Source organism: Poromitra crassiceps (assembly GCF_964638095.1).
Source record: "Poromitra crassiceps genome assembly, chromosome: 13".
Lineage (NCBI taxonomy): Eukaryota > Metazoa > Chordata > Actinopteri > Beryciformes > Melamphaidae > Poromitra > Poromitra crassiceps.
In genome coordinates this window covers 19,536,628-19,562,141 of record NC_139644.1, presented here as the reverse complement: position 1 = coordinate 19,562,141, position 25,514 = coordinate 19,536,628, and the positions used below count along the sequence as shown (strand labels likewise).

General features: G+C 44.1%; 1 protein-coding gene across 1 annotated transcript in view; it reads left to right on the top strand.

Annotated features, from left to right (window-relative positions):
- Positions 1-16,784: 16,784 nt before the first annotated feature.
- ngfra (nerve growth factor receptor a (TNFR superfamily, member 16)) overlaps positions 16,785-25,514 on the top strand; it is a gene marked incomplete at its 3' end in the record, with an annotated part of 38,537 nt that continues 29,807 nt past the window's right edge. The window contains exons 1-2 of the mRNA XM_083649907.1: positions 16,785-16,904; positions 22,948-23,110. Coding sequence (XP_083506033.1) covers positions 16,866-16,904; positions 22,948-23,110 — 202 coding nt within the window. The 5' untranslated portion in view covers positions 16,785-16,865. The remainder of the gene's footprint in view (positions 16,905-22,947; positions 23,111-25,514) is intronic.

Genomic DNA, 25,514 nt, shown 5'->3' with positions numbered 1-25,514 from the left:
TAAATCAGATGCGTTTGGCTTTGCTGCCACCTGGCCTGGACCAGCTAGGGGCTGCTGTTAGACCCCTTCAAGTTCACACATGCACGCATGCACGCACGCACGCACACACACACACACACACACACACACACACGCGCACACACATGAACGCACACACACACACACACACACACACACACACACACACACACACACACACACACACCCTCTTCCATCTTCCAAAAACGATGTCTGTCATTGCGCCCCCCTCACCAGGATATGGCGGGTCGGCGAAAACCTCAAGGGCAAAGTTCAGGAAACAATTAAGGAAAATAGCTGAGGCGAAGCCCGCTTCCATGTGGAATATGTGTCTGTCTCTCAGGCCGTTTCACTCCTTAAATCATTAACCCTGTGACTGTGGAGACCACATTAGAGGAAAAGCCTGGATGTGAAAAATGTAGATGCCATCTGCTCTGCAAGTGTCAGCCGCTGTTAGGAGATGGGAGATGAGAGGAGGGCACCGGTTTGTGGCTTGACCCCCAAGTCTATTTCACCTTCAGACATTTGGCTGCCAACAACTTCTAACCAGGCCGTTCCATAATAGCGCTTGGACGGCAATTTATCAAAGCAATATGTCAGTAGCACTTAAATATATTTACTGTGTGGAGAATAACTTCTGAACATGTGTTCTTACAATAGAATTGCTACTTGTGTACGGAATTGCTTTGGAACAGCAATCATGCAATCAGCATTCATGCGCTGGAGACAGGTTTTGGGTTCCACACATCACATTATGTGCTCCTTTTTTTATGTAAAGGTTTTTAACCTTGCAGCATGTTTAGAAGTTAAACAAACATATCAGTTGAAAACCAAAATGCCAATTTTTCAGGAGCTAAGAAAGACAGCCTTGATTTCACCTTGATGTATTTTTAAGTTTATCCAGTTAGTTTTGAAATGGTTTCATGAGCCAAAGAGGTCAGAGAATTGTCTCAACCCACAGAGGAACATGGAATCCTTCAAATTGACCTTTCCTAAGTCCCACCCCTTTTTGCTCTGTGCTCCAATAACAGCAAGCTTGTTGGCAGCCTATTGAGCCAGCCTAGAGTGCGTGATGTCACAATTCAATCTAGCAGACTTTCCAAGTTGTACTTTTTACTAAATTCACACATTTTAAACTGGGACTGTTCACACACACGTTTAATACTGCATACATTTTATACATCACTCACAATGAAACATGAAAATGACCCAAATTGGAGATGCAAGCTTTTCACCAGACAGCGATGATATGCATGTGCTTATTTGCTTTTACACATCAACATGCTCATACAGTTGATAGTTGATCCAAACATCATTGTTTTGTAGTGGCTAGATTTGAGATGTGTGTGTGGAAGCATGCAGGCTGGGTTCACGCTCAATATTTGGATAAATCACTTGAATCACATGTAGCTAATGACTGTGCAGCAGCCCACATGTCTTGAATGTGTGGTTGAGTTGAGTGGAGAAGCCTCAGCTCTGTGGCTGGAATGACAAACAACATAAAGACATGTAAAGTGGCTGCTGGGATGCATGTGTGTGTGTGTGTGTGTGAGAGAGAAAGAGAGAGAGAGAGAGAGAGACACAGAGAGAGAGAGAGTGTGTGTGAGAGAGACAGAGAGAGAGAGAGAGAGAGAGAGAGAGTGTGTGTGTGTGTGTAGTTTGCAATGGCGGTTGCTGCAAAGCTAGATCGGGGAAATAAAATGAGGAGAGAAAACCATGAGAAGGAATAAAAATGTAATGTTTAGAGCCCTTTGAATCTAATAAACCAAATACGTGCACATGCAAACGTACACACGCGCACACGCACGCACGCGCGCACACACACACACACACACACACACACACACACACACACACACACACACACACACACACACCAATAGGGCTGGGTCGTTAAAAAAATTACAATACCAGTACCAATAGCAATAGAGTACTTATTCAATACCTTTTTTCCAATAGCCATAGCAGCCATAGCAATATAGCCATACTGTTGCACATGTTGGTGGCATCTCAGTGCACTGAACTGCCAACGCTGTTACAGACACGCTCGACTTCACCACAACAGGCTGTATGGGTTGCAACTGCTGCGGTATAGGCCAAACACACGTCACTTTAAATCCAAGAGCGCTGCGGTGATTGAGTGCGAGCCAAATTAGTTTCAATACCACTTGGTACTGGGTGATTTAGGTCGATACCTTAAAAGTATTGAGTACCGATACCTACCCAGCCCTACACCAAAGAAAGTTTATTTTCTGTCTGCTTGTGGAGGATTTCCAGGACATTAGCAGCCAGCCATGTATGCTGCTTGACTGAACATGACCGACCCACACAAGGTTACGGCCCTTGATCACTGCCAATGAGACGAGCAGCGCGATGGGACTTCCACGTGCTAACAGCTACACACCCACACACACACACACACACACACACACACACACACACACACACACACACACACACACACACACACACACACACATACATACACATACACACATACATACATACACACACACACACACACACACACACACACACACACACACACACACACACACATACACACACACACACACACACACACACACACACACACATACATACATACACACACACACACACACACACACACACACACACATACACACACACACACACACACACACATACATACATACACACACACACACACACACACACACACACACACACACACACACACACACACAGGCACACATATGCACATACAGATACACATTACAACCACCTATTAACCATGCCTGTTGTTGCGTGCAGTAATAAAAACCAATGAACAAGATGCGGGCAAATGCCCACGCGGACACCCCGCATACACAGGCACACAAAGTGATTAAGCTATTGGATTAAAGCTTTCATCACTCAATATTATTTAATAGTATTGAGCTGTTGGTGGAAGTCCAGAGCTTGGGAAGATCACATTCTGGAAGGGAAGGATGCTCAGAGGAAGGGAGAGGAAGAGGATCAGGTTATCTGTGATCGCTATTCAATACCGTCCAACCAGCTAATCGCATTACTCCTCTTGTCTGCCCTGCTGTCAATGCTCATCCGAGGGATGCTCTCAGTCAACAGCAGAGGTGGATAAAGTAGCTACCTGAAAGCCACACTTAAGTAAAGTACTGTATTTGACCAGAAAATGACTTTGGCAGACGTTAAAGATACCTATTAGAATACTACTTGAGTAAAAGTCTTTGATATTTACTGTAAGTATCAAAAGTACTTTTTTTTTTATATATATATAAAATGTGCTAGTTTATGCTTGAAGACTTGAGTGGAAATCTTCTTGAGTTTTATAGCAGTTGGCAAACAGCATTATGGTGCTTTACTGCGACCAACTGTGGGGTGTATCGTGATTCATGTAACTTAGTAGCACTGATTCACCAAACCTGCTTGCTTGCAGGCTACCAGGCTATCAGATTTTATTTTGTAGTAACGAGTAACAAAGATTTAGGGAAATATAAATGTAAAAGTATACATTATATTTGGGAAATGTAGTGGAGTAAAAGTGAACGTTGACAGGAATAACAATGCCCAAGTAAAGTAGGCAGATACCCCCAAAAATACTTAAGTAGTGTAACAAAGTATTATTATTTTGTTAGCCTACATTACACCACTGGTCAACAACTCACTTTTTTTTTTTTTACTATTCCTTTCTCCTCTGCTTTGCTCTAAATCCCCCTCTTCACTGGCCTTCCTTCCCTTGTCCTCTGTCTTGATGTCTTCTTCTCTCTTCTTCTTCCAGGTGCTTAAGGCCTTTTAGTCTGTGTGGTTATAGCGATGCTCCCAGGACACTCATCCAGAGCAGGGCAGCATAAAACCATGATGGTCTCCTGGCCCCATTCCAGTCCGGCGCATCACTGACATTAAACGCCTTTGATCACATCCACAGGAAGTTATGCCTGTCTGCCAGAGACTGAGGCAAATGCAGCAAAGTCAATGACTCTGCCTGCAGTGGTATTATGCAGACTTTCCGTTGCCGCCATTTGCATAAGCTGCCAGAAGATAATTGCACTTCTCCTATTGGAATATATTTGAATGACAATTTGTGCATCATAACAATGGCGTTTTCTGATTGATGGCAACAATACACAATTCATTTATCAGCTGAGGTGCCTGTCACACATTCTCTGAGCGCCCCGGTCTCGGGCGACGTCAAGATTTCCAACCGCCCAACACCATCAGTATTCCATCACCATCACCATCACCTTGAGCAGAGCAGCTCATCCATTTGGCTGATTAGAGCAGTTAAGTCAACCAAGGAAGCCAAGAGGGCAGAGGAAAGCAGTTTCAAGATAAGAGCTACTTCTCTATGAAGGCGCATCATAAATTGTCTGATCACTGGCATGGCCTCGCTTCACTCAGGGGAGAGTAATGGGGAAGGGATAAGGAAGCTGTTACTCGGCCACTTTCAAAACCATTTAAAACATATTTGCCTATGCAGTCAGTCTATATAGTAGCCAGTGCCTTTCCCTTTGTAGTCCCATAACGCACGCCTATTAACTCTCTAGCTCTAACTCAGCATGTTTTAACGCCCTGGAAACATTTTAGACACTGAACTGAATTATTGGCGGAGGACTTTTACAACATACTAGATGAAGTGCTGACACTTCCTCGTGCTAAAGTGGGAACTGCATATTCTCCAATGACATTCAGTCAGACTGCAGACAGTGCAGCAAACAGGAGCACTGCCCATATAGTCCTCCTCAACCCTACACAAAATATAGGCCTACATCTTAACCAGACATTTATCTGCTGTGAGTGTAAAAAGTAAAACATCTGCCAATGGGATGAGTATTGATTTTCTTCTAAGGTAAATCAACGTGCTTCAACAATTTTCTTTAATCAAAATGTCATTTTCTTGATAAGTGGAGTGATCTCCCTTTTTCAAACAATGTTTCCAGAGAAATTCCTGAACCTGCATTGGAAACAGTGGAATCATCTCACCTTATCTGCAGAGGATTTCACTTGCACTAGGTTTGTAATGACTCAATATGGGACTAAATGTCTTTCGACAAAAGAAGACATGATTGACAGTTCTTTCAGGATCACCTGTGTAAACACAGGATCTTCCCACAGGATCCCCTGCATCTTTTGACCGGTGGTTCCAGCTACACGAGGGTCATCTGTTCCAAAGGTTGAAATGTTTTACAACCGAGTGCACCGGGCCACGGCGCCCTGTTTGCTTTCGTGCGACTGCCTTCCCGCAGTGACAGCAGGGGGCCGTGAGGGTCGAATCTGGAGGGGGACACGGTCGGGCCGCCAGCCATGTGGAGACAGAAACAGGAAGAGTGGCGAGGGCGTTTTAACGACGCCCCAGGAACGTGACACCGCACCTGCTTGCCGATGCCAACTTCTGACCCCGGCTTGTGTCTGTCTGGATGGTGCTGGTTTCCGTGAGGTATGAGGGAGGAGGTGTTTAGTGGGTGTGTGTGTTGGATCACTGTAGACACGTTGAACCCTCTCTGGAGATATGACAGAGTGGCTTGACCCAGATGCTTTACTGCGCCCCTGACGTGTCCCAGGCCATCTGGGACAGACGGCGATACAGAGCACCAAACTCTGAGGCCCGTAACTCCTGCACACCCACTGAGACTGTCAGTAATCTGAGCTTTCTGACAAGATACTCTGGCACTTACATATATAAGGTCATAACTTAAGAATACGAGGCAACAGTAAACATCCCAGTCATGAATGTTGCAGCTAATGATGGGCCAATCCGTAACAAATACAGCACCCTCTTGTGAACACCTGGAATTATAGCGCCCCTCTTGGACCAATCTGAAAATGCTGGAAGAAGTTTTGTCATAATAGGATCAGTGTAAATTACATGTGAAACAGATGAACAAATTAAAGAACAAACTAGTAACTGAATGAATGAACAGACAAAGAAAAACATACCTCTTTGCTACATTGACTCATCAGTGACATTTTGAAGATTATAGCACGCAGTAGTGACATTACCTGGTGCCCAGCACCCACGAATCACAGGTTTTAGCACCTTTTGAATTTGTATGCTGATTCAACGCCCTCCAGTCTGGACGCCTCAGTATTCTGATGTAATTTGTTTGTTAGTTGTCAGTTATCAAAATCTCACACCACCAAAGTAGATGGATTTAATCTGGAAACTTCTCCGAGTGAACTATCATGGCGGCGTTCATGTCGGAGTTTATTATGCTTCTTGTTCCTGTTTGAATTCACAGATGCCATTAGTGCAGGAAGCACTGCCGTGACTCCTGTACTAAATGGCTGGCTTGCTGAGGGAAGCTAAGCAGGTCTGGTTATCATCATCAGTCCTTGGTTGTGAGACCACTTGGTGCTGGAAGTGGTGTTGGAGGACCAGTAGGAGGTGTTCTTCCCTCTGGTCTCATAAATAATATCCCCATCCCCAATGCCTCAGGGCAGAGACAGGGACTACTCAAAAAAGTACAAGTACACAAAAAAGCTACTCAACTACAGTAACTTGAGTAAATGTAATTAGTTACTTTCCACCTCTGGCTATTGGAAACACCAGCAGTTAACAGTTAAAGTTATCACCTGGTTATTACTTTAGTAATTACATGGTATTACCTAATTATTACTTTACTTTATTGCTCTTTATCACACCATTACACACTATTACTAATGAGCTGTAATGTAAAGTGCTACCCTAAGGGTTTTCATTTAGTCAAAGAGCTGAGCCATGTCGACAAGCAAACATGAGGCAAAGTTTGTTTAAATGGCAGTTAGCCGGTGGCTACTGCTAGCTTAGTTAACGTTAAAGTGACGGAGGCTCATTGGAACAAGCTCCTTGAATAGTGTGAAAACGATACGAAATAAGAAAAAAAATTACATTATGAAAAATTATAGCTAGCTTGTTTAAGTGAAATAAATTACTGGGTTGCATGGGACGTGACTATTTTTTATTTGCTTTGTGTTAAGTTGCATGGAAATTATGTTTCATGCAATTTGCAACCTGCAACTAGTTGCGTAAAAGTTTCACCATGTAAAACCAGCCTTATAAATCGTCTTACAAGTTCAAAAAGTGCTAAAGACTGCAATTCATGGGGACTGGAAATCAGACAAGTAGCGATGCATCACTCACATTAAATTTAGTCAAAATCCAAACATGAACAAATGATGAACAAACAAACAATTGATGAAATGAATGGAAGGAGACGGATCCATAACCCCTGACCTCCCAACTGATCCTGCACAGTCTAAGAGCTATAGCGCCCAGGTCACATTATAGGTCTTCTGCTATCTAACCTCCTCACATATGTGCAAGTATCACTGGGAACATTACGCTTTGAAGATCCCCGTACAACCGATGATGAAAAGTCTTGGATTTTTGTCTCTCTGCTTTGATTTCCTACAGAGCCGACTTTTCAATAAATTGCTCCGTCAGTCTGAGGAATTTGGCAGTGTAAAAAAAGTGTAGTAAACATGAATCATGCCAGCGCACTATGGGGGACAGTCTCTCTCTCTCTCTCTCTCTCTCTCTCTCTCACACACACACACACACACACACACACACACACACACACACACACACACACACACACACACACGTGCACACACACATATATACACACACACACACACACACACACACACACACACAGACACACGACAACAGACTCACTCTCTTTCTATTTTCCATAACAGAGGGAGAGATTAGGAGTGATCTGTGAGTTTTACATCCTGTTCAGAGGCTCACAACAGTTATTAATCACTCACCTAATAGGAAGTTCATTTACGCGTAACAAATTCACTTAGCAGAGTGAGTAAAAGAAAAGAAAAAACTCTGTCAGGCTTCCTTAGAACATCTAATACAGTCTGAATATTCCTGCAAAGATTCATAATTATAATAATTACTTCACAAGGGGACATTGTTCTGTCTAGAAAAGCCACAAGACAGATGAATCACTGCCATCATATTACCAGCCATATATTTAAAACCATTGATTATAACTTGATCCTGTCTTGGATTGAAGCAGGAATGTGTAACTGAAAAAGTTGAGCAAGCTGAAGTTGGCAATTACAGTCAAATCCATTTTTATCTGAAGATATGTGGGGGTGTGTGTCTTCTGGTTCCCATAATAATGCTGTAACAAGAGGCAGTTAAACGGCTGTGATGGGATAATCTGCTTAGAAATAAGGTTTTTATTCCCCTCTTTGAACCTCTGACATCTGAGCTGCACGTTCACCACTTAAGCAATCTGTCGGTTAAGGTAAACCATGAAGAAGAAAAAACAAACCACGGATATGACAGCATGAAGACGGCTTTCTAGTGAAAAATGTATGTCCCCCCCCTGGCTTTGGCTCCGCTCCACCTTTCAACATGTACTTTCTGGGGTTTATACTGGCAAACGATTTGTGAAGGCCGATCGCAGCTCCTCCCCTAGATTGTACGGGAACTATATTTCTTGTTTTTAGATGCTGCACGGCGTAACGAGGCACAGGTGATGCTCTGTTCCCTACTTGGCAGTCCGTTAGGAACATATGTGTCCACTCTCTAAACTCAATGTTCTGCTCCCCTATACCCCCCTCACCCCCCCATCCCCTCAATGCATGCTGGCCCCTAACTTTGTACGGTACAGTGGACGTCCAACTCTGAGATCATCAGCCTTTATCTGTCAACCCAGCAGCACACTGATAAGAAATCACGGTGCTGTTGTAACTTAATACTGGGAACGCAACCTACTGTAGCTGTGTCTAAAGAGGTAGAGAGAACATTGGAGTTTTATATCCACAAGTGTTGTATTAAAGGAGCAGTTCACGCAAAAATGAAAGTTCCGTCATCTACTCACCCTCATGCCAGTTGAAACATGGGCGAAGTTTGTCCATATACAGTAACACACAGGGAGGTTGCCAGCACAACTCAAGAGAGAACCACTCACCATTGACTTCAGTACTGAAGTACTGGCTTATTTAGTACCAGGCCACTCGCCAGATTAAAATGTCAGCCTTCTACGTTAACTACAATCCACAGAAATGCAAAACAGGAACATTTCTTAACAAAAACACGTAGCATTTCAGGTTTCTAGATACATGAATAATTAACGTTATACACGTCATAGAACGTAATGACAGTCTGAGGTTTTAGTATGTCAAAGTTGCGGTAGGGAGAAGGGCTGAGAATAGTGGACCTGTAGCCTACCGTTTCCGTGGATTGTAGAAACCAGAGCATGTGAGCCGAGTGGATAATTACCGTTCCTCGCTCACGGAGCGGCCCTTTCCACCCGCTCCAGCGCTCACGGCCGCTCTGCTCCAGACCGCTCCCCGCTCAATACAGATTTCCCCCGCTCGCACTCACCGCTCTGTCGGCTGCATGTTCGTTTCTCTTCCTTCTCGTCTCGCAGCAGCTGGCAAGAAAATAGTGGCCCGTGCACATGGCCACGCACCGATGCATTCTGGTTCGAACATGTGATCGAAACTGATCACCCGCTCAGTGCCGCTCCAACTTTCGCTCCGGTACCGCTCTAACCCTAACCCTAATCCTTGCTCCACGCTCCGCTCCGCTCACATGCTCTGGTAGAAATGTACAATGGTGACATTATCCTGGCGACTGGGTTGCAAGTACTTCAGTACTGAAGTCAATGGTGACCTGTGTTTCAACTGGAATGAGGGTCAGTGAGATGATGACAGGCTACAAACAAGTCGGTCCCCAGGGTGCTGAGAGGAAAGCTGGCCAGCACTGCTCCTGCCCCTTGGAGGAAGGACGAGCCAGGAGGGGAGAAAAAAGACGGAAGACAAATCTCACGGCACTGCTGCTGCATAACACATGTGTGGTGTTTGTGACTATATGAAGACGGGGTTTGTCCGTCCGGCATAAGTGGAAGAAATCCTATACATTCCTTATACATTTCTGTCAGATTTCAAGCCAAATGTTTTTAGCGCAGCAGGTTAACCTGACTATTATTCGCCTTCGCTTTTCAATCAGGATGTGAGCAACAGCCAAGACATGATTGATTTTGTGGATCACTTCCACTCTGTATTTGGCCAAAAATCATTGTGGTTTCCTCAGAGCTCAAAAACAATCTTTCAGTTTGTAAAACCTCCTCAGTGTCATTGACAGCTCTGCAGTCAAGACCACCATGTGGAAGCCGATCCAATTCCAAAAGCAGGTCCAGTCAAGTTCAAAACGTATAACTGAGTCCTATTCAATAAGCAATAAATGTATTGCCTATTTGCCTATCGAAGTTTGCGGCCCATTTATACAGTTCAAACGCCTTCAATTGTTTGTAGTGCTGGGGAGAAAATAAACCAATCAATGATATTTTTTATAAGCAGGAAAAAGTCAAGTCAACATTCAATAGTGGCCCCAAGACAAGTCTGAGTCAGAGTTGGCATGAGCCCGAGACAACTCCGAGACAAACAAGGAAAAGAAAGACTTGACAGTCAGACAGTGTCTCAAATAATTTACCTTTCAAAATAGACGTCCATTTCACGAGGAATTTCAATGGTCAGGCCTTATTATTAGCATGGTGGCTATACTAACTATTTAGACGTATCAGCTGTACGACCACTTGCTGATCATCACATCCAGCCAACTAAAACAAGCACAAGAGAACATCGGCTCATATCCAGGCAGGTTTTCTCCTCATGTCCACATGCACAAAAAAGCAAATCCAAACAGTTGGACCCCCGGTGCTTTCATGTGTTGCTGCACTATCTTCACACACATGTACACCATAAAGACTTCAGCCTGTCGTCTTCATCAAAATTAGTGACCTTGCAGACTGACGTGACATTTCTTTTCGCTGACCAATCATGGCTGTAAATGTGATATGTACAGAGAATAATACATGTATCCTACCCAAAGCCTGGTCAGCAAATATCCATATATCCATAGCCTACTTATAGAGCTCACACTCAGAGGACATCTTCTATTTCTGGCCTGTTGGATGGATACATTTCATCCATGAGTTGTAGTACATCTCTGTTACACTGTTGTCAAAATCATACACATATATCAACACCAGGCCTGATAGTGTTAAATCATGCGCAGCATTTATTTTAACTGGTGCAAATTGACCTGTCATTTCAGACAGTGTCAAACTGGCTACTTAATTGACTTTCAAATACTTTTCGGAGTTTGTCTTAAAATTCCAACACCTACACTGTCCTGTTCATGCAATGCATTGACAATAATCAGTAACCCATCAAATGTCCCTTCAGTAGAAACTTAATTAATTAATAATTTACTCACCACTGTGAGTTATATGTTGGATAGGTTTGCCTGCTCTTGCCACCTGTAGGCATGTAGACTAGTACAGCTTAATTTCTAAGGCAATTCTTGCGATGCTCCCATCCTCTCTATTCTGCAGTACAGGTCAATACTCTGTGCATGCTCAAGATGTTTTGATGCTTTCTGCCCAAACGTACGTTCAGAAACCAGAAACAGAGCAGAAAAAGGACGTTTATGTATTCTTCTGCAGCTTCAGCATGGAGCATGTTTCTCATTGACTTAAAGGGACAGGTCTCCCCAAAATCAAAAATAGATATTTGTCCTCTTACCTGTAGTGCCATTCATCATTATCAATGCCAATATCTCCAAAACTCATCAACTCATATCAAAATGTTCTAGATTGATAAAGCACTACAATAAGAGGATTTTTTTTTTTGATTGTGAATGTGGATTTTTGATTTGCGTTAATCTCGAAAATGCTTTTAAATCCAAAATGAAAGAATTGGAGGCTATAATTTAACCCTAACCCTAACCCTAACCCATTGGAATGTCACTGTTTTAATTAACAACTTTCTCAACTGTGTACTGGTTTGTTAGTTTATGCTGTATTTTGTATCCTATGCTTTTATTGTAGTCTATTCTGTTCCGTTGCTGCATTGTTTTCATTGTAGTCTGTCTGAAACCATTTGTTTTGTATCTGTACTGCTGTCGACCTCCTGGTTAACACATTCACTGCCAGACGTTTTTTTTTTACTGTAGTTAGCTTCTGCCAGAGGGTTTTTTTGAGGATTCTGGCTCATCTTTCAAGACCCGAGGATTCTTTTCTGCTAAGATTTTGTGAACACACAATATCTCAAAAGAACTAATAGAATGTGTGCTTTCTCTGTCTAAAAGAGTTAGTTTGTAGAGTTAGTAGTTATGTAAGCATTAGCAGTTGAATACAGCATGGTTTCAGCGTCAGAAAAATTATTCAGAGATAAACGGCTTTTTGTGAAATTCGATAGAACAGTCACTTTAACCATTCATTTTTGGCATCAGTAAGAGTCAGACATCTAAACAATAGTTTTGAACAGTAATTTCCTCCATAACAGCAGGAAACCCCCCTCTGCTTCCAACTCCTCCCTCCGTGTGTGTTCTCCTCCTGCCTCCCTGGCTCTCCAGCGGGCGTGTCACAACGAAGTTGCTGCTGCCTGGCTGCTGCCTGTTTGCGCGGCCGCTGTTTGAGGAAGTCTGGGTGGACTCGCTCGTTTCGTGGAGTTTTGGTTGAGAGCTTTGATGGGATTCTGGTCATATTTATGCTGCGTGTTTCAAAGTGTGCATCCAATCTATTCTTGGAACCCCCCACCGTTGCCACCGCTGTGCATCAGCGCGAAAGTGAAAGCGGTTTCGCCATCAATTTTACAGTATGAGAACGGCTTCCTCGCGCTTTTCCCTCCAGTTTTGGGTCGCCTCTTTCTACTGTGGAGAGACATGTCGACACTCAGTGGGTCGGTAAAATAGATTATACACATTCAATACCTCCAATTCTGGTGTAGGAGACGTAAAAGGGTTAGATCAACGTCCCACCGTCAAAAAAAAAAATCGATTCTGAAAACGTGTTAACACGTCGTTGGCAGTCAACAGCTGGATTCTGAAAACGTGTTAACACGTCGTTGGCAGTGAACGTGTTAAGTAAAGGTTAAATAAATTAGATTTTTGCCAGTGAGGCTACATCATATGAAACAGTATAGCTTAGTTTAGTTTATTTGGACGGGACAGTGCAAAATTAATGGACACAAAGAACATAATCAGAGTGTAAAAATTGCCGGATTTAGCACGAGACTCGAGCACGAGGCTCGAACACATTGCACATGGCACGAGGCTAATTTCCATCCGTTGTCCCCGACGATAAGCACACCTTATGATGACCCCTGATGCCTTTGATTACCTGCACACGTCGTGGTGGCCTAATTAAAGGTTAGAGAAGTGAGCGTGTCCCCGAAAGGTTGTCGGTTCGATCCCCGCAGGACTGGCAGGATAAATCTGAGTGGGGAAAGTGGAAAAAAGCAGTGCTTGCCCCTCCCTCATTACCACCACTGAGGTGCCCTTGACCGCTCCAGTGGAGCTGATCAGTGGCCAGTAGATCAGACTGTTGTACTGGTCAGCTTCCAGGAATGAATGTGTGTGTGTGTGTGTGTGTGTGTGTGTGTGTGTGTGTGTGTGTGTGTGTGTGTGTGTGTGTGTGTGTGTGTGTGTGTGTGTGTGTGTGTGTGTGTGTGTGTGTGTGTGTGTGTGTGTGTGTGTGTGTGTGTGTGTGTGTGTGTGTGTGTGTGTGTGTGAGTAGGGCCCACTTGAAAAACAGATCTCAATGTGATTAGCCTGGATAAATAAAGGTAGAAAAAAACACCCATGCTCGGCTTAATTGAGACCGTGATGATGAATCAATGGTAACTGTTAAGATGCAAAGGGACTAACCATTTTAATTGAATCTCTAGAAGAGTGTATTGATGATGAAGCAGAGTTGCTTCAGAGGGATGTCAGGTCATCAGAATGGGGGTTAATCAGGGGCGTGCATGGGGGCCATCTCAGAGCAGGATGTAGGAAGTGGGAAAATTGATGTGACCCGAGATCAATATTGGAAAGCATTGGGATCTCAACAGTGTAACTGAATCACCCTGTGGCTGGCTATACTGTTGAGGGGCGTCGCCTCCACCTCCCCTGAGCTGATGATGGTGCTATAGAGGTATGGAGAAGGTGAAACCAGCAGGGTCAGGGTGATGGGAGATGAAGGAGGGTGGAGGTGGGGGTGGGTGGAGCAGTCCATTTCTGGTGACTACAGCTGCATCATCACCAGATTCAGATTGCCTTGGATCAATATCTATCAACACTGGTTTTCCTTCAGTGTAAAGGTGAAATACTTCAGTGAGCATCAAACACAATAGGCAATGCATTAGTGGCTTTTGAGTGGTCTCACCAAATTTAGCATCATCTTGACAAAAACAACAACAACAACAACAACAACAACAACAAATATCTGTGGTGTCATGTTTTAAGGATAGACTCCAGCATATCCCACACAGTAGGTTTCCATGAAAAGAGCTTCCTTTTCTGACAAGATATTACAATGCCAATTGTATTGGTTATTTTTTTTACGTGTGTATATATGTGTATATACATGTATATTTCTTTTTTACTGTTCGAAAAATAAAGTTTCATTCGTTTGTTCGTTCATTAATGTATTTATTCACTAATACTATTGAGCGCCACACTCACTATAAAGCCTTCTAGGAATATTGTATGAAATATGTATATTATCAGAGGTGTAACTACCATAATATGCAGATAATGCCGTTGCATTGGGGCCAGCAACAGTTTAGGGGCCTCCTCTTTATCACACTACTGTATATCGTATCATAAAACTCTCCAGATCTTAACAGTAAGCAGTAAGTAGCATACAGTACTCAATGAGCCAATGCATCTGCTCCATGGTGTCACATACATCATTCATTCACCAAATAAATAGCAATACATAATACTACACAATACATACAACATAAAACCATTTTACATAGTATTATACATAGTGTGAAGGTGCTCTTGTGGAATTTCAGGTTGCCGGAGAAGATGGTAAATTAGGAGTCCACAAACATAGTAGGCTACTTTAACTCAGAAATAATGTTATAGTAAGACTAAGAAGAATGATCTCAGTTGAATATTCGCCTCCATGGTCATCTTGGGAGATTTTGTGCCAGGAGCATTTCTCAGGCTGTGGTGTCAGAAGTGACCTTGACTGTTTCAAGCTTGGGGCTTTCCGCGCTCTCCTATCTCACTGCTTCCTAACATACAGTATCATTTGAAGAAGGAGGCATTGTCTGGACTTCTCGAAACAGTGATCCCAGCTGTGCTCACTGCTCAGAGATAGGGTTAAGGCTCAATGTACTCAGGACAAGTACAGAAAGTGCATCATCACTAAAAATATGTTTTCATCTGTTATGGTGCTACGACACCAGATTTGGTCAAGTATAGCACTGCAGTCTGTTTTTCATTGGGATGGGCAGGGCCCACTTGACCATCTTGCATTGGGGCCCCGTGTTGACTCGTTATGCTACTGTAATGATTTTTGTTGGAGTCGATATTAATTCAGCCTCACATGAATTCAGCAAGTTAGCATGGCCAGACTTCTCTTTTTGGGAAGAATAGCCTCATCCTTCATAGTTAAGCCTCAGTATGAATGATCAAGTAGGCAGGTGAATGTGCTGTCCTGACTTCAGCCTAGAGAGACGCCCTCGTGTGGTGAGTGATGATACCGTGCAGGAGGACTGAACAGCTGCAGGCTGAGTGCCGCCGCCAAACTCCGTATGCTGACTGATAAAACCAGTCTGGACACGGATGTCCTTAGGTAATTAGCCAACTAGCAAAAATAATATGTAGGCCTATTACATAACGCATAAGCTTACAAAGTAGGGAGAGAGATGGGAAAACCGGTTGATCAGCTTCATAGAGAGAGACTTTTGATGTTCCTCAATGTCTGAGCCATTATCAATAAGAATAACCTACGAGAGAGAGAGAGAGAGAGAGCGAGAGAGTGTGTTTGTGTGAGAGATAGGGAGAGGGAGAGAGAGAGATAGGCTATTGCATTACAGTATATTAAACAACATTATATAATTGTGTCTCAATCGATTATTTATCGATTCCATGTTTTGGAACAGCTTTCCAATGCCGTGCCAATAAAGCATTTGAGAGAGAGAGAGAGAGAGAGAGAGAGAGAGAGAGAGAGAGAGAGAGAGAGAGAGAGAGAGAGAGAGAGAGAGAGAGAGATTTTAGTCTAAAATATGTTCTCAATTGATTCCATATCGCTTTGGCAACATATGATCATGATGCCAAAATGTACATTTGGATTTATTTGAGAGGGAAAGATGGAAATATAGGCTGGCTGGCTAGAGAAAGAGAGAGAGAGAGAGAGAGAGAGAGAGAGAGAGAGAGAGAGAGAGAGAGAGAGAGAGAGAGAGAGAGATAGAGAGTCAGAGTGAGTGCATGATGAGGGGAAACTGTATCTACTGTTACTGTAGATCGCCCATCTGCTCTCATGTGATTGATTGACGTTGCTCCTAATTCATTTTGGTCACCTTGTGCTTTTGGCAATTATGCGAACCCCCTTAAGTGAGATGCACTCATGGAACGACTGAGGGAGAGATGGCGAGAGAGAGAGAGAGAGAGAGAGAGAGAGAGAGAGAGAGAGAGAGAGGGGGGGGGGGGGGGTGTGACAGGATAGGTGGTATACTCTTACTGCAGAACTATCATGGGTAATAAACTGGAGGGTGGACGTGCAACCCCCTGTCTCTTTCTCTCTCTCTCTCTCGCCTCCTCCGCAGTGCACTAGCTGAGCAGCACTCCGGACAGGACAGTCTGCTGCTGCTGCTGTGTGTGCGTGCGCGCATGTGTGTGCATGTGTGTACGGAGGGGGGTAACCGACGCATCTGATGCGCCTCCAGTCCAAAGGTCCCGGAGCGTCAGACGCGTGATGGGAGAGAGACGCACCAGGCGTGGACTCATTGATAAAATCCCTGCTGGCACTGGAATTAAAATGAGCAGTCGTGTTCCCCAGCTCGCCTCCTCCACATAGCCTGTGTGTACATCTGTTTATGTGACTCCACGACGCAGGATGACTGCTACCTTATCGCTGCTGCTTTTGTGCGCACTGGTGAGTCGCCTGCTATGATATTCCTATAATATTCCTGCAGGCACGGGACTGCGTCTGCTATGCTATTCCTACACATTTCCTATGGGGACAAGTGTAGCCTATATCTGCTGTAATATATTATATTCATTCAGAGACTTGAAGTGTGTGACAAGTGAGTTTATAGTGACCTTATCATATTTTAGTTTTATTCCTATATTGTGCCTGTACTTTTTCTATCAGGAGTGAAGTGTGTGTCTAGGAGTTTATAATAGCCTAAAAAAAATCTCCTGTGCTATCACTGTTGCATCCATATATTATCCCTACATATTCCTTACACAACAGACATATTCTGAGTCTGCTGTGCTCAGGAGTCAATATATCTATAGTAACCTCATTTGACTTTACGCTACATTTGTTATTGTTTTTTTTTATGCTGTAACTGTATTCCTATAATATTCATAATGAACTTAGGTTTGTGGTACTCAATAGTGAGTTTATACTCTCTCTCTCTCTCTCTCTCTCTCTCTCTCTCTCTCTCTCTATATATATATATATATATATATATGGTAACACTCGCCTTTTAACACGTAAGAGGATGTTATCTGTAGTTTGCATCATTTCCCTCTGAGGATATAATTACTGCTAAACATGCAGATGCTGTTTTACCTAAATAAGAGTTAGGCTACACAAGTATTATCCTGTGAGACTGCTGGACAGGAGTCCACTGCTCCCATATTATTGTTCCTCCGGGGAAGAAAAGATGGATGGTACTCTCTAGGATGATTTTTTTGTAACCTTCTGCTCCACATCCAGGAGCTGTTGAGTGACAGGTGCCTTGGCCTATAATGGAGTTTATGACATATGCTTGGATTGCAGTTGCAGGAGTTATATATACTCTATATAACGACCCAGACGATAAAGAGAGGCTGCTCAAGCTTGTGTCAAAGTTGATCAGTTCCTACAGTGGTGTGGGCTATTATTTGATGCTGAAGTCGATGCTGACGTTGTTGATTCAGATTTGGATGAAGAGGTTGATGGCGGGGGAGTCGAGGGCACATCCCGTCCCGGCATGTCCACAGCAGCTGCTCTAATTGGGCAGTGCGGCTCGCTGTCATCATGTGAACGGCCCTGGATGGATGTGAGACGACACTCTGTTATGACAGCTGGTTTATGGCCGGTGACGGTCGGTCGCACTTTGGCAGAATTAAATTTCGAAATAAACTCCCAAATTGAGCATGAAATTGGGGAGAGTACAAACTGAGCGTATCACAGCTGGGTGAGCGTATGTGCGTGTGCATGTTGCTGGGGCACAACACACCCCCCCCCCCCTCCTCCAGCTAAATCTCCCCATTATCTGCCTCTGAAGTGAATGATATTCCAGGGAAGTGTAACAGGAAAGGGAGTTGGCCTGTCAGTTGCTCTCAGTGATATGAATCCCTCCCACACAGATACAGCAGGGTCTCCTCTGGACACGGGGCAGCATCCCAACATCATTTCTCCAGACTCTGGGACTTCAACCCACAACCACATTCAAATGGAAATGGAGGGTTGAGGGCAAACGTTTGCATACATTTAAGGTGTGGGGTGGGGATGGGGACGGGGAGTAGGAGCAGGTGTGGCTTTTGCAGTGTGTTGGGAAATCCTGCAGGTAGAGCAGGATATGAGTGGAGAAGAGGTGTTGAGATTACAGATTATAACTGACATGAAGGAGAGATAAATGCACCTAGAGAGCAAAAGGTGGAAGGACAGAGAGCAAGAGGGAAGGTGGGAGGGAGAGAGAGAGACAGTGAGGGAGAGAGAGAGGGAGGGAGGGAGGGAGGGAGGGAGGGAGAGAGAAAGTGAGGGAGAGAAAGAGAGAGGGAGGGAGAGAGAGAGAGGGAGGGAGGGAGGGAGGGAGGGAAAGAGAAACAGTGAGGGAGAGAGAGAGAGGGAGTGAGTGAGAGAGAGAGAGAGAGAGAGAGAGAGAGGGCTTTGCTGCTTGCCGCTCAGTACATCTGTTGGTGAATGAAAGCAGGACGAGCAGAAAGAAAGAGGGAGAGAGAGAGAGTAAGATTGAATTGATCTCTCAGCAAATGAGAATAAAGTGGAAATGAACTTTTCTTATATTACATAATAAGAGCCACACAGACATGAAAGCGTTTCAGCACAATGTTTTTCATTCTTCTGAAATGTCTCCGTATTCATTTCTTTTATGTCGAATAGTTGTAGGCTATGTAGGCTATGTACACCAGCAAAACAAGGCTCAGTTCCTTTGCCAGTGGAGCTGTTTGGCATTTATATCAAAGAGAAGAGAGAGAAAACAACAAGGGAGAGAGAGAGAGAGAGAGCGAGAGAGATGATGGTGATGATGATGATGATGATTAGAGTAGATTATTCCCTCTGTTGAAGTAATGGAGTAACAGGGGTGATGACACCGGAGAGGACGAGTAGCAAGTAAGAGTAAATTGGGCATTGAGTAAGAGAAATTTAGAGCGTTTGTCCAAATGACACATGGAAATGCAAAATGAGAATACTAAAGCAGATTTAAATTTACATACAGTATGACTGCATGCTGTTTACGTAGTGTGACTGCATGCTGTTTACATACAGTGTGACTGCATGCTGTTTACATTGTGTGACTGCATGCTGTTTACATAGTGTGACTACATGCTGTTTACATACAGTGTGACTGCATGCTGTTTACATACAGTGTGACTGCATGCTGTTTACATAGTGTGACTGCATGCTGTTTACATACAGTGTGACTGCATGCTGTTTACATAGTGTGACTGCATGCTGTTTACATACAGTGTGACTGCATGCTGTTTACATCGTGTGACTGCATGCTGTTTACAGTGTGACTGCATGCTGTTTACATACAGTGTGACTGCATGCTGTTTACACAGTGTGACTGCATGCTGTTTACATACAGTGTGACTGCATGCTGTTTACACAGTGTGACTGCATGCTGTTTACATACAGTGTGACTGCCTGCTGTTTACACACAGTGTGACGGCATGCTGTTTACAGTGTGACGGCATGCTGTTTACACACAGTGTGACGGCATGCTGTTTACATACAGTGTGACTGCATGCTGTTTACACACAGTGTGACTGCCTGCTATTTACATACAGTGTGACTGCATGCTGTTTACATAGTGTGACTGCATGCTGTTTACATACAGTGTGACTGCATGCTGTTTACACAGTGTGACTGCATGCTGTTTACATACAGTGTGACTGCATGCTGTTTACATAGTGTGACTGCATGCTGTTTACATACAGTGTGACTGCATGCTGTTTACATCGTGTGACTGCCTGCTGTTTACATACAGTGTGACTGCATGCTGTTTACACAGTGTGACTGCATGCTGTTTACATACAGTGTGACTGCCTGCTGTTTACACACAGTGTGACGGCATGCTGTTTACATACAGTGTGACTGCATGCTGTTTACACACAGTGTGACTGCCTGCTATTTACATACAGTGTGACTGCATGATGTTTACATACAGTGTGACTGCATGCTGTTTAGATACAGTGTGACTGCATGCTGTTTACATACAGTGTGACTGCATGCTGTTTACACACAGTGTGACTGCATGCCGTTTACATACAGTGTGACTCCATGCTCTTTACATACAGTGTGACTGCATGCTGTTTACAGTGTGACTGCATGCTGTTTACTTACAGTGTGACTGCATGCTGTTTACAGTGTGACTGCATGCTGTTTACACAGTGTGACTGCATGCTGTTTACAGCGTGACTGCATGCTGTTTACAGTGTGACTGCATGCTGTTTACATACAGTGTGACTGCATGCTGTTTACAGTGTGACTGCATGCTGTTTACATACAGTGTGACTGCATGCTGTTTACAGTGTGACTGCATGCTGTTTACAGTGTGACTGCATGCTGTTTACATACAGTGTGACTGCATGCTGTTTACACACAGTGTGACTGCATGCTGTTTAGATACAGTGTGACTGCATGCTGTTTACACACAGTGTGACTGCATGCTGTTTAGATACAGTGTGACTGCATGCTGTTTACATACAGTGTGACCGCATGGTGTTTACAGTGTGACTGCATGGTGTTTACAGTGTGACTGCATGCTGTTTACAGTGTGACTGCATGCTGTTTACATACAGTGTGACTGCATGGTGTTTACAGTGTGACTGCATGGTGTTTACAGTGTGACTGCATGCTGTTTACAGTGTGACTGCATGCTGTTTACATACAGTGTGACTGCATGGTGTTTACAGTGTGGCTGCATGGTGTTTACAGTGTGACTGCATGCTGTTTACAGTGTGACTGCATGCTGTTTACATACAGTGTGACTGCATGGTGTTTACATAGTGTGACTGCATGCTGTTTACATACAGTGTGACTGCATACTGTTTACATACAGTGTGACTGCATGCTGTTTACATACAGTGTGACTGCATGCTGTTTACATAGTATGACTGCATGCTGTTTACATACAGTGTGACTGCATGCTGTTTACATACAGTGTGACTGCATACTGTTTACATACAGTGTGACTGCATGCTGTTTACATACAGTGTGACTGCATGCTGTTTACATAGTATGACTGCATGCTGTTTACATACAGTGTGACTGCATGCTGTTTACATACAGTGTGACTGCATGGTGTTTACAGTGTGACTGCATGCTGTTTACATAGTATGACTGCATGCTGTTTACATACAGTGTGACTGCATGCTGTTTACATACAGTGTGACTGCATGCTCTTTACATACAGTGTGACTGCATGCTGTTTACATACAGTGTGACTGCATGGTGTTTACAGTGTGACTGCATGCTGTTTACATAGTATGACTGCATGCTGTTTACATACAGTGTGACTGCATGCTGTTTACATACAGTGTGACTGCATGCTCTTTACATACAGTGTGACTGCATGCTGTTTACATACAGTGTGACTGCATGCTCTTTACATACAGTGTGACTGCATGCTGTTTACAGTGTGACTGCATGCTGTTTACATACAGTGTGACTGCATGCTGTTTACATAGTATGACTGCATACTGTTTACATAGTGTGACTGCATGCTGTTTACATACAGTGTGACTGCATGCTGTTTACATAGTGTGACTGCATGCTGTTTACATACAGTGTGACTGCATGCTGTTTACATAGTGTATCTGCATGCTGCACACTTGCCCTTATTCAGTTTGAACTTAGCAGTGTATCAGTAAGTGATATGTAAATGAGGAGGAGTCTGTTCTATCTCTTGTCTTACCTTGAATACTTTTTTCTATCTCATGCTGAAACAACTGTAGCACCATCCTCAGCATTGGATGCAGTGAGAGAGGAGGCATGCTTTGTGGATGAGTGTGTGTGTGTGTGTGTGTGTGTGTGTGTGTGTGTGTGTGTGTGTGTGTGTGTGTGTGTGTGTGTGTGTGTGTGTGTGTGTGTGTGTGTGTGTGTGTGTGTATGTGTGTGTGTGTGTGTAATGGTAGCCAGCGCGGTCATGCTGTGCAGTGAGTAAATCTCACTCCCCCATGCCTAAGAGATGCTCTAGCCTAGCGACAGACGTCAGACTCTAGAGCCCATACGGGTTTAGCCTCCTCGCTACAGCGTCCGCCTCCCATGCCAGAGGTTGCGAGTTCGATCTCAGCTGTGGGGGACGTTATACAACGCGGGTTACATGTGCCCTGCATGTGTGTGTATGAAGGCTAGGTGAACAGTGGTCGGGAGCAGGGGTCCGTGTTCACAGCTACTCTCACCTCTAGACAGTAATGGGGAAGGGCATTTGTATAGTGCTGTGTGCGCATCATGTTATGGTTATTACCTTGGCCACGGCATGTCATACGTTTACTATTAGACCTGATGTGCCTTTGGGGCGGCTATTAAGGCAGTTTAGGCTGCTGCCTTGTTCAGTGTGTCCCGTATAGGTGGAGACAGCATGATTTATGATCAATCCTGATAGGGTCTGGAGTTAAGGACCAGGATGGACACCTGGCAGTAATTTCCACCGGTTTGTTTTTAAGCCACTCTGCACACCGGAGATGTTTGTGTGTGTTTTGTTCTAACGTGCCGTGCTGCTGTCCCGATGTTCCAGGTGGGGGTAGTGTCGGCGTCGAAGACGGAGCGGGCGGTGCAGGTCCCCTGTGATTCGGGCCAGTACACCAGCAGCGGAGAGTGCTGCCTGGAGTGCCCACCTGGAGAAGGAGTGGTGAAGAAGTGTGGCGCCACTCAGACGGTCTGTGCCCAGTGCTTGGACAGTGAGTAGACCATTGTTTATGTTACATACATATACATGTGCACACGTGAGATGGGAACAATTGCTCTTGAATTGAGTAAATTCGAAGGGTTACAAAACAAACGTGATCATCTGCGCATGAAAGAAAGCATCACTACTCTATTCCTTTATACGGTGGAGATTGGTCGGACAACATTTTCACACCAAAGCGTTGAATACTCCACATCCTGAAACATTTCAAGTGGATGTGATTTAAACTCAGTCTGGGAACAATCAAGCTCAAATTGGTACACATGTAAACTGATGTACAGCAGCACAAATGGTAAATAGACTGCATTTATATAGCGCTTTTCTAGTTTACCGACCACTCAAAACACTTTACAATAATGCCTACATTCACATCCTGATGGCTGCAAGCTATGATGCAGGGTGCTAGCACAACCATCAGGAGCAATTTAGGGTTCAGTATCTTGCCCAAGGACACTTCGACATGCCCACTGCACGAGCCAGGAATCCAACCTCCGACATTCTGATTGGTGGACTACCTGCACTACCTCCTGAGTCACAGCCACCCCCACAACTGCATGGATGTATGTCCCCCCCCCCCCCCCCCCCCCCCCCCCCCCACCACAACACACACACACACACACACACACACACACACACACACACACACACACACGCAAAAAAACAAACAAACAAACAAACATTATAAGTCACCTTGTATGCCTTTACTCCGGCTCAGTCTCCGAGCTCCCAGCTAGAATGACAAAGCTTTAAACTAACTGTTATTGCTCAATTTGCTCATTAGTACAAAGTGTCTGCTGTGCCTTTACCAAGTGTCCCAAGAAATAGAACAGAAATGTGTGTTTGATGCCTGTAAGTGGGTCCAAATGTGTTCGCTTGCAGCTCCGCTCAGGCTGTGAACCATTAGCGCAGACCGGGAGAGGTGCCAACGCCGCAACATCGCAGAGAGGAAGAGCTTTGCCTAAACAAATATGTGCTTCTCAAACTCGGGGGTCTTTCATTACACCCCTGCAGCGTATGAAGCCCCCCCCTTTGCCCTTTAAGACGGTGGTCCGTACTCTTTGGTCAGAACGCTAAGTCAACGTCAAACAATAGGTCACGTTCATCACTGCATTCAGGAGGCACAGAGTAATTGCGACAAGCATGCTTCCAATCTGCTGTTTTGAGTCTCTGCAGTTTTGTACGTTACCTTTGAAGTTACCTTATTTATTTATCTGTCAGTTCACATTATGCTAATTTGTGGTGTATCCAGACTCTACGGTGGCACAGAGAGCAGAAATCCAAAATTAGGCTTGTTAAGGCGGTTGGTCAGTGGATGTCCTGTTTTATTAATAAATCCCCACAAGATATCATGTAAATGCTGGCAAGTGAATAACTGAACAAGACCTGCGGACTAAAAGCCTTTTCACACCAAACAACCTTCTCTTGTCCAAACCAGCCCCTCAAAAATAGCAACGGGATGTCATTTCCAGTGTAATTATCAAATTATATTATGAAAGCTTGCAGACTGACTTGCATTTTTCTGGCAAACAAAATGAAGACTCTGATTACCCTTGAACTTCTGAACTTTCACATCACAGATGTTAATCTCTCTGCTGTGTTGTGTTTTCTTATTAAGAATCCAATCTGCTTGATTTCGCCCCTTTGAAGATTTGAGTCTCTGCCTCGAGGAAATTAGAGTCAGCAATTGGTAGAGGGGCAAGGAGCCAAAAAGAAAAAGAAAGAGAAAGTCATGCAAGAGGAAGTCACATAAAGCAGCTGTGTCACACTAAGTCAGTGCTGGCAAAGGTACTGCCCATGAAATTGACAAAAACAAACGGGTGTGGGTGCAAAATGTTTGAAAGTAGGCTGAGTTGTCAAAGTAAAGGCCATGTAAAATTGATAAATGAACGTGGTTTCTCCTGCATTTATTTTTGCATCACTGTTGTTAATATTCCAATCATGCTGATAGATGGAGAGTTAGAAGGTTGAAGTGAGAGAGAGAGGAGAGAGAGAGAGAGACATAGAGAAAGAGAGAGAGAGAGGAGAGAGAGAGAGAGACAGAGAGAAAGAGAGAGAGAGACAGAGAGAGAGAGAGAGAGAGACAGACAGACAGAGACAGAGACAGAGACAGAGACAGAGACAGAGACAGAGACAGAGACAGAGACAGAGACAGAGACAGAGACAGAGACAGAGACAGAGACAGAGAGAGTTAATAATAATCATCAGCAAACATCCAATATGATAGATTGGAGCAGGAAATTGGTTGAGCGAGTCCAAGAGGTGTCTGCAGTTTGTACACTAATCTGCTTCAGGAGCGTCTGGACTTCATCTTCTGGCTTGACGACACGAGGAATCCTTCTCACACGTCATACTCGCTTTTAATATCTCTGCAGAAACTACACAGTGGCGAGCAATGC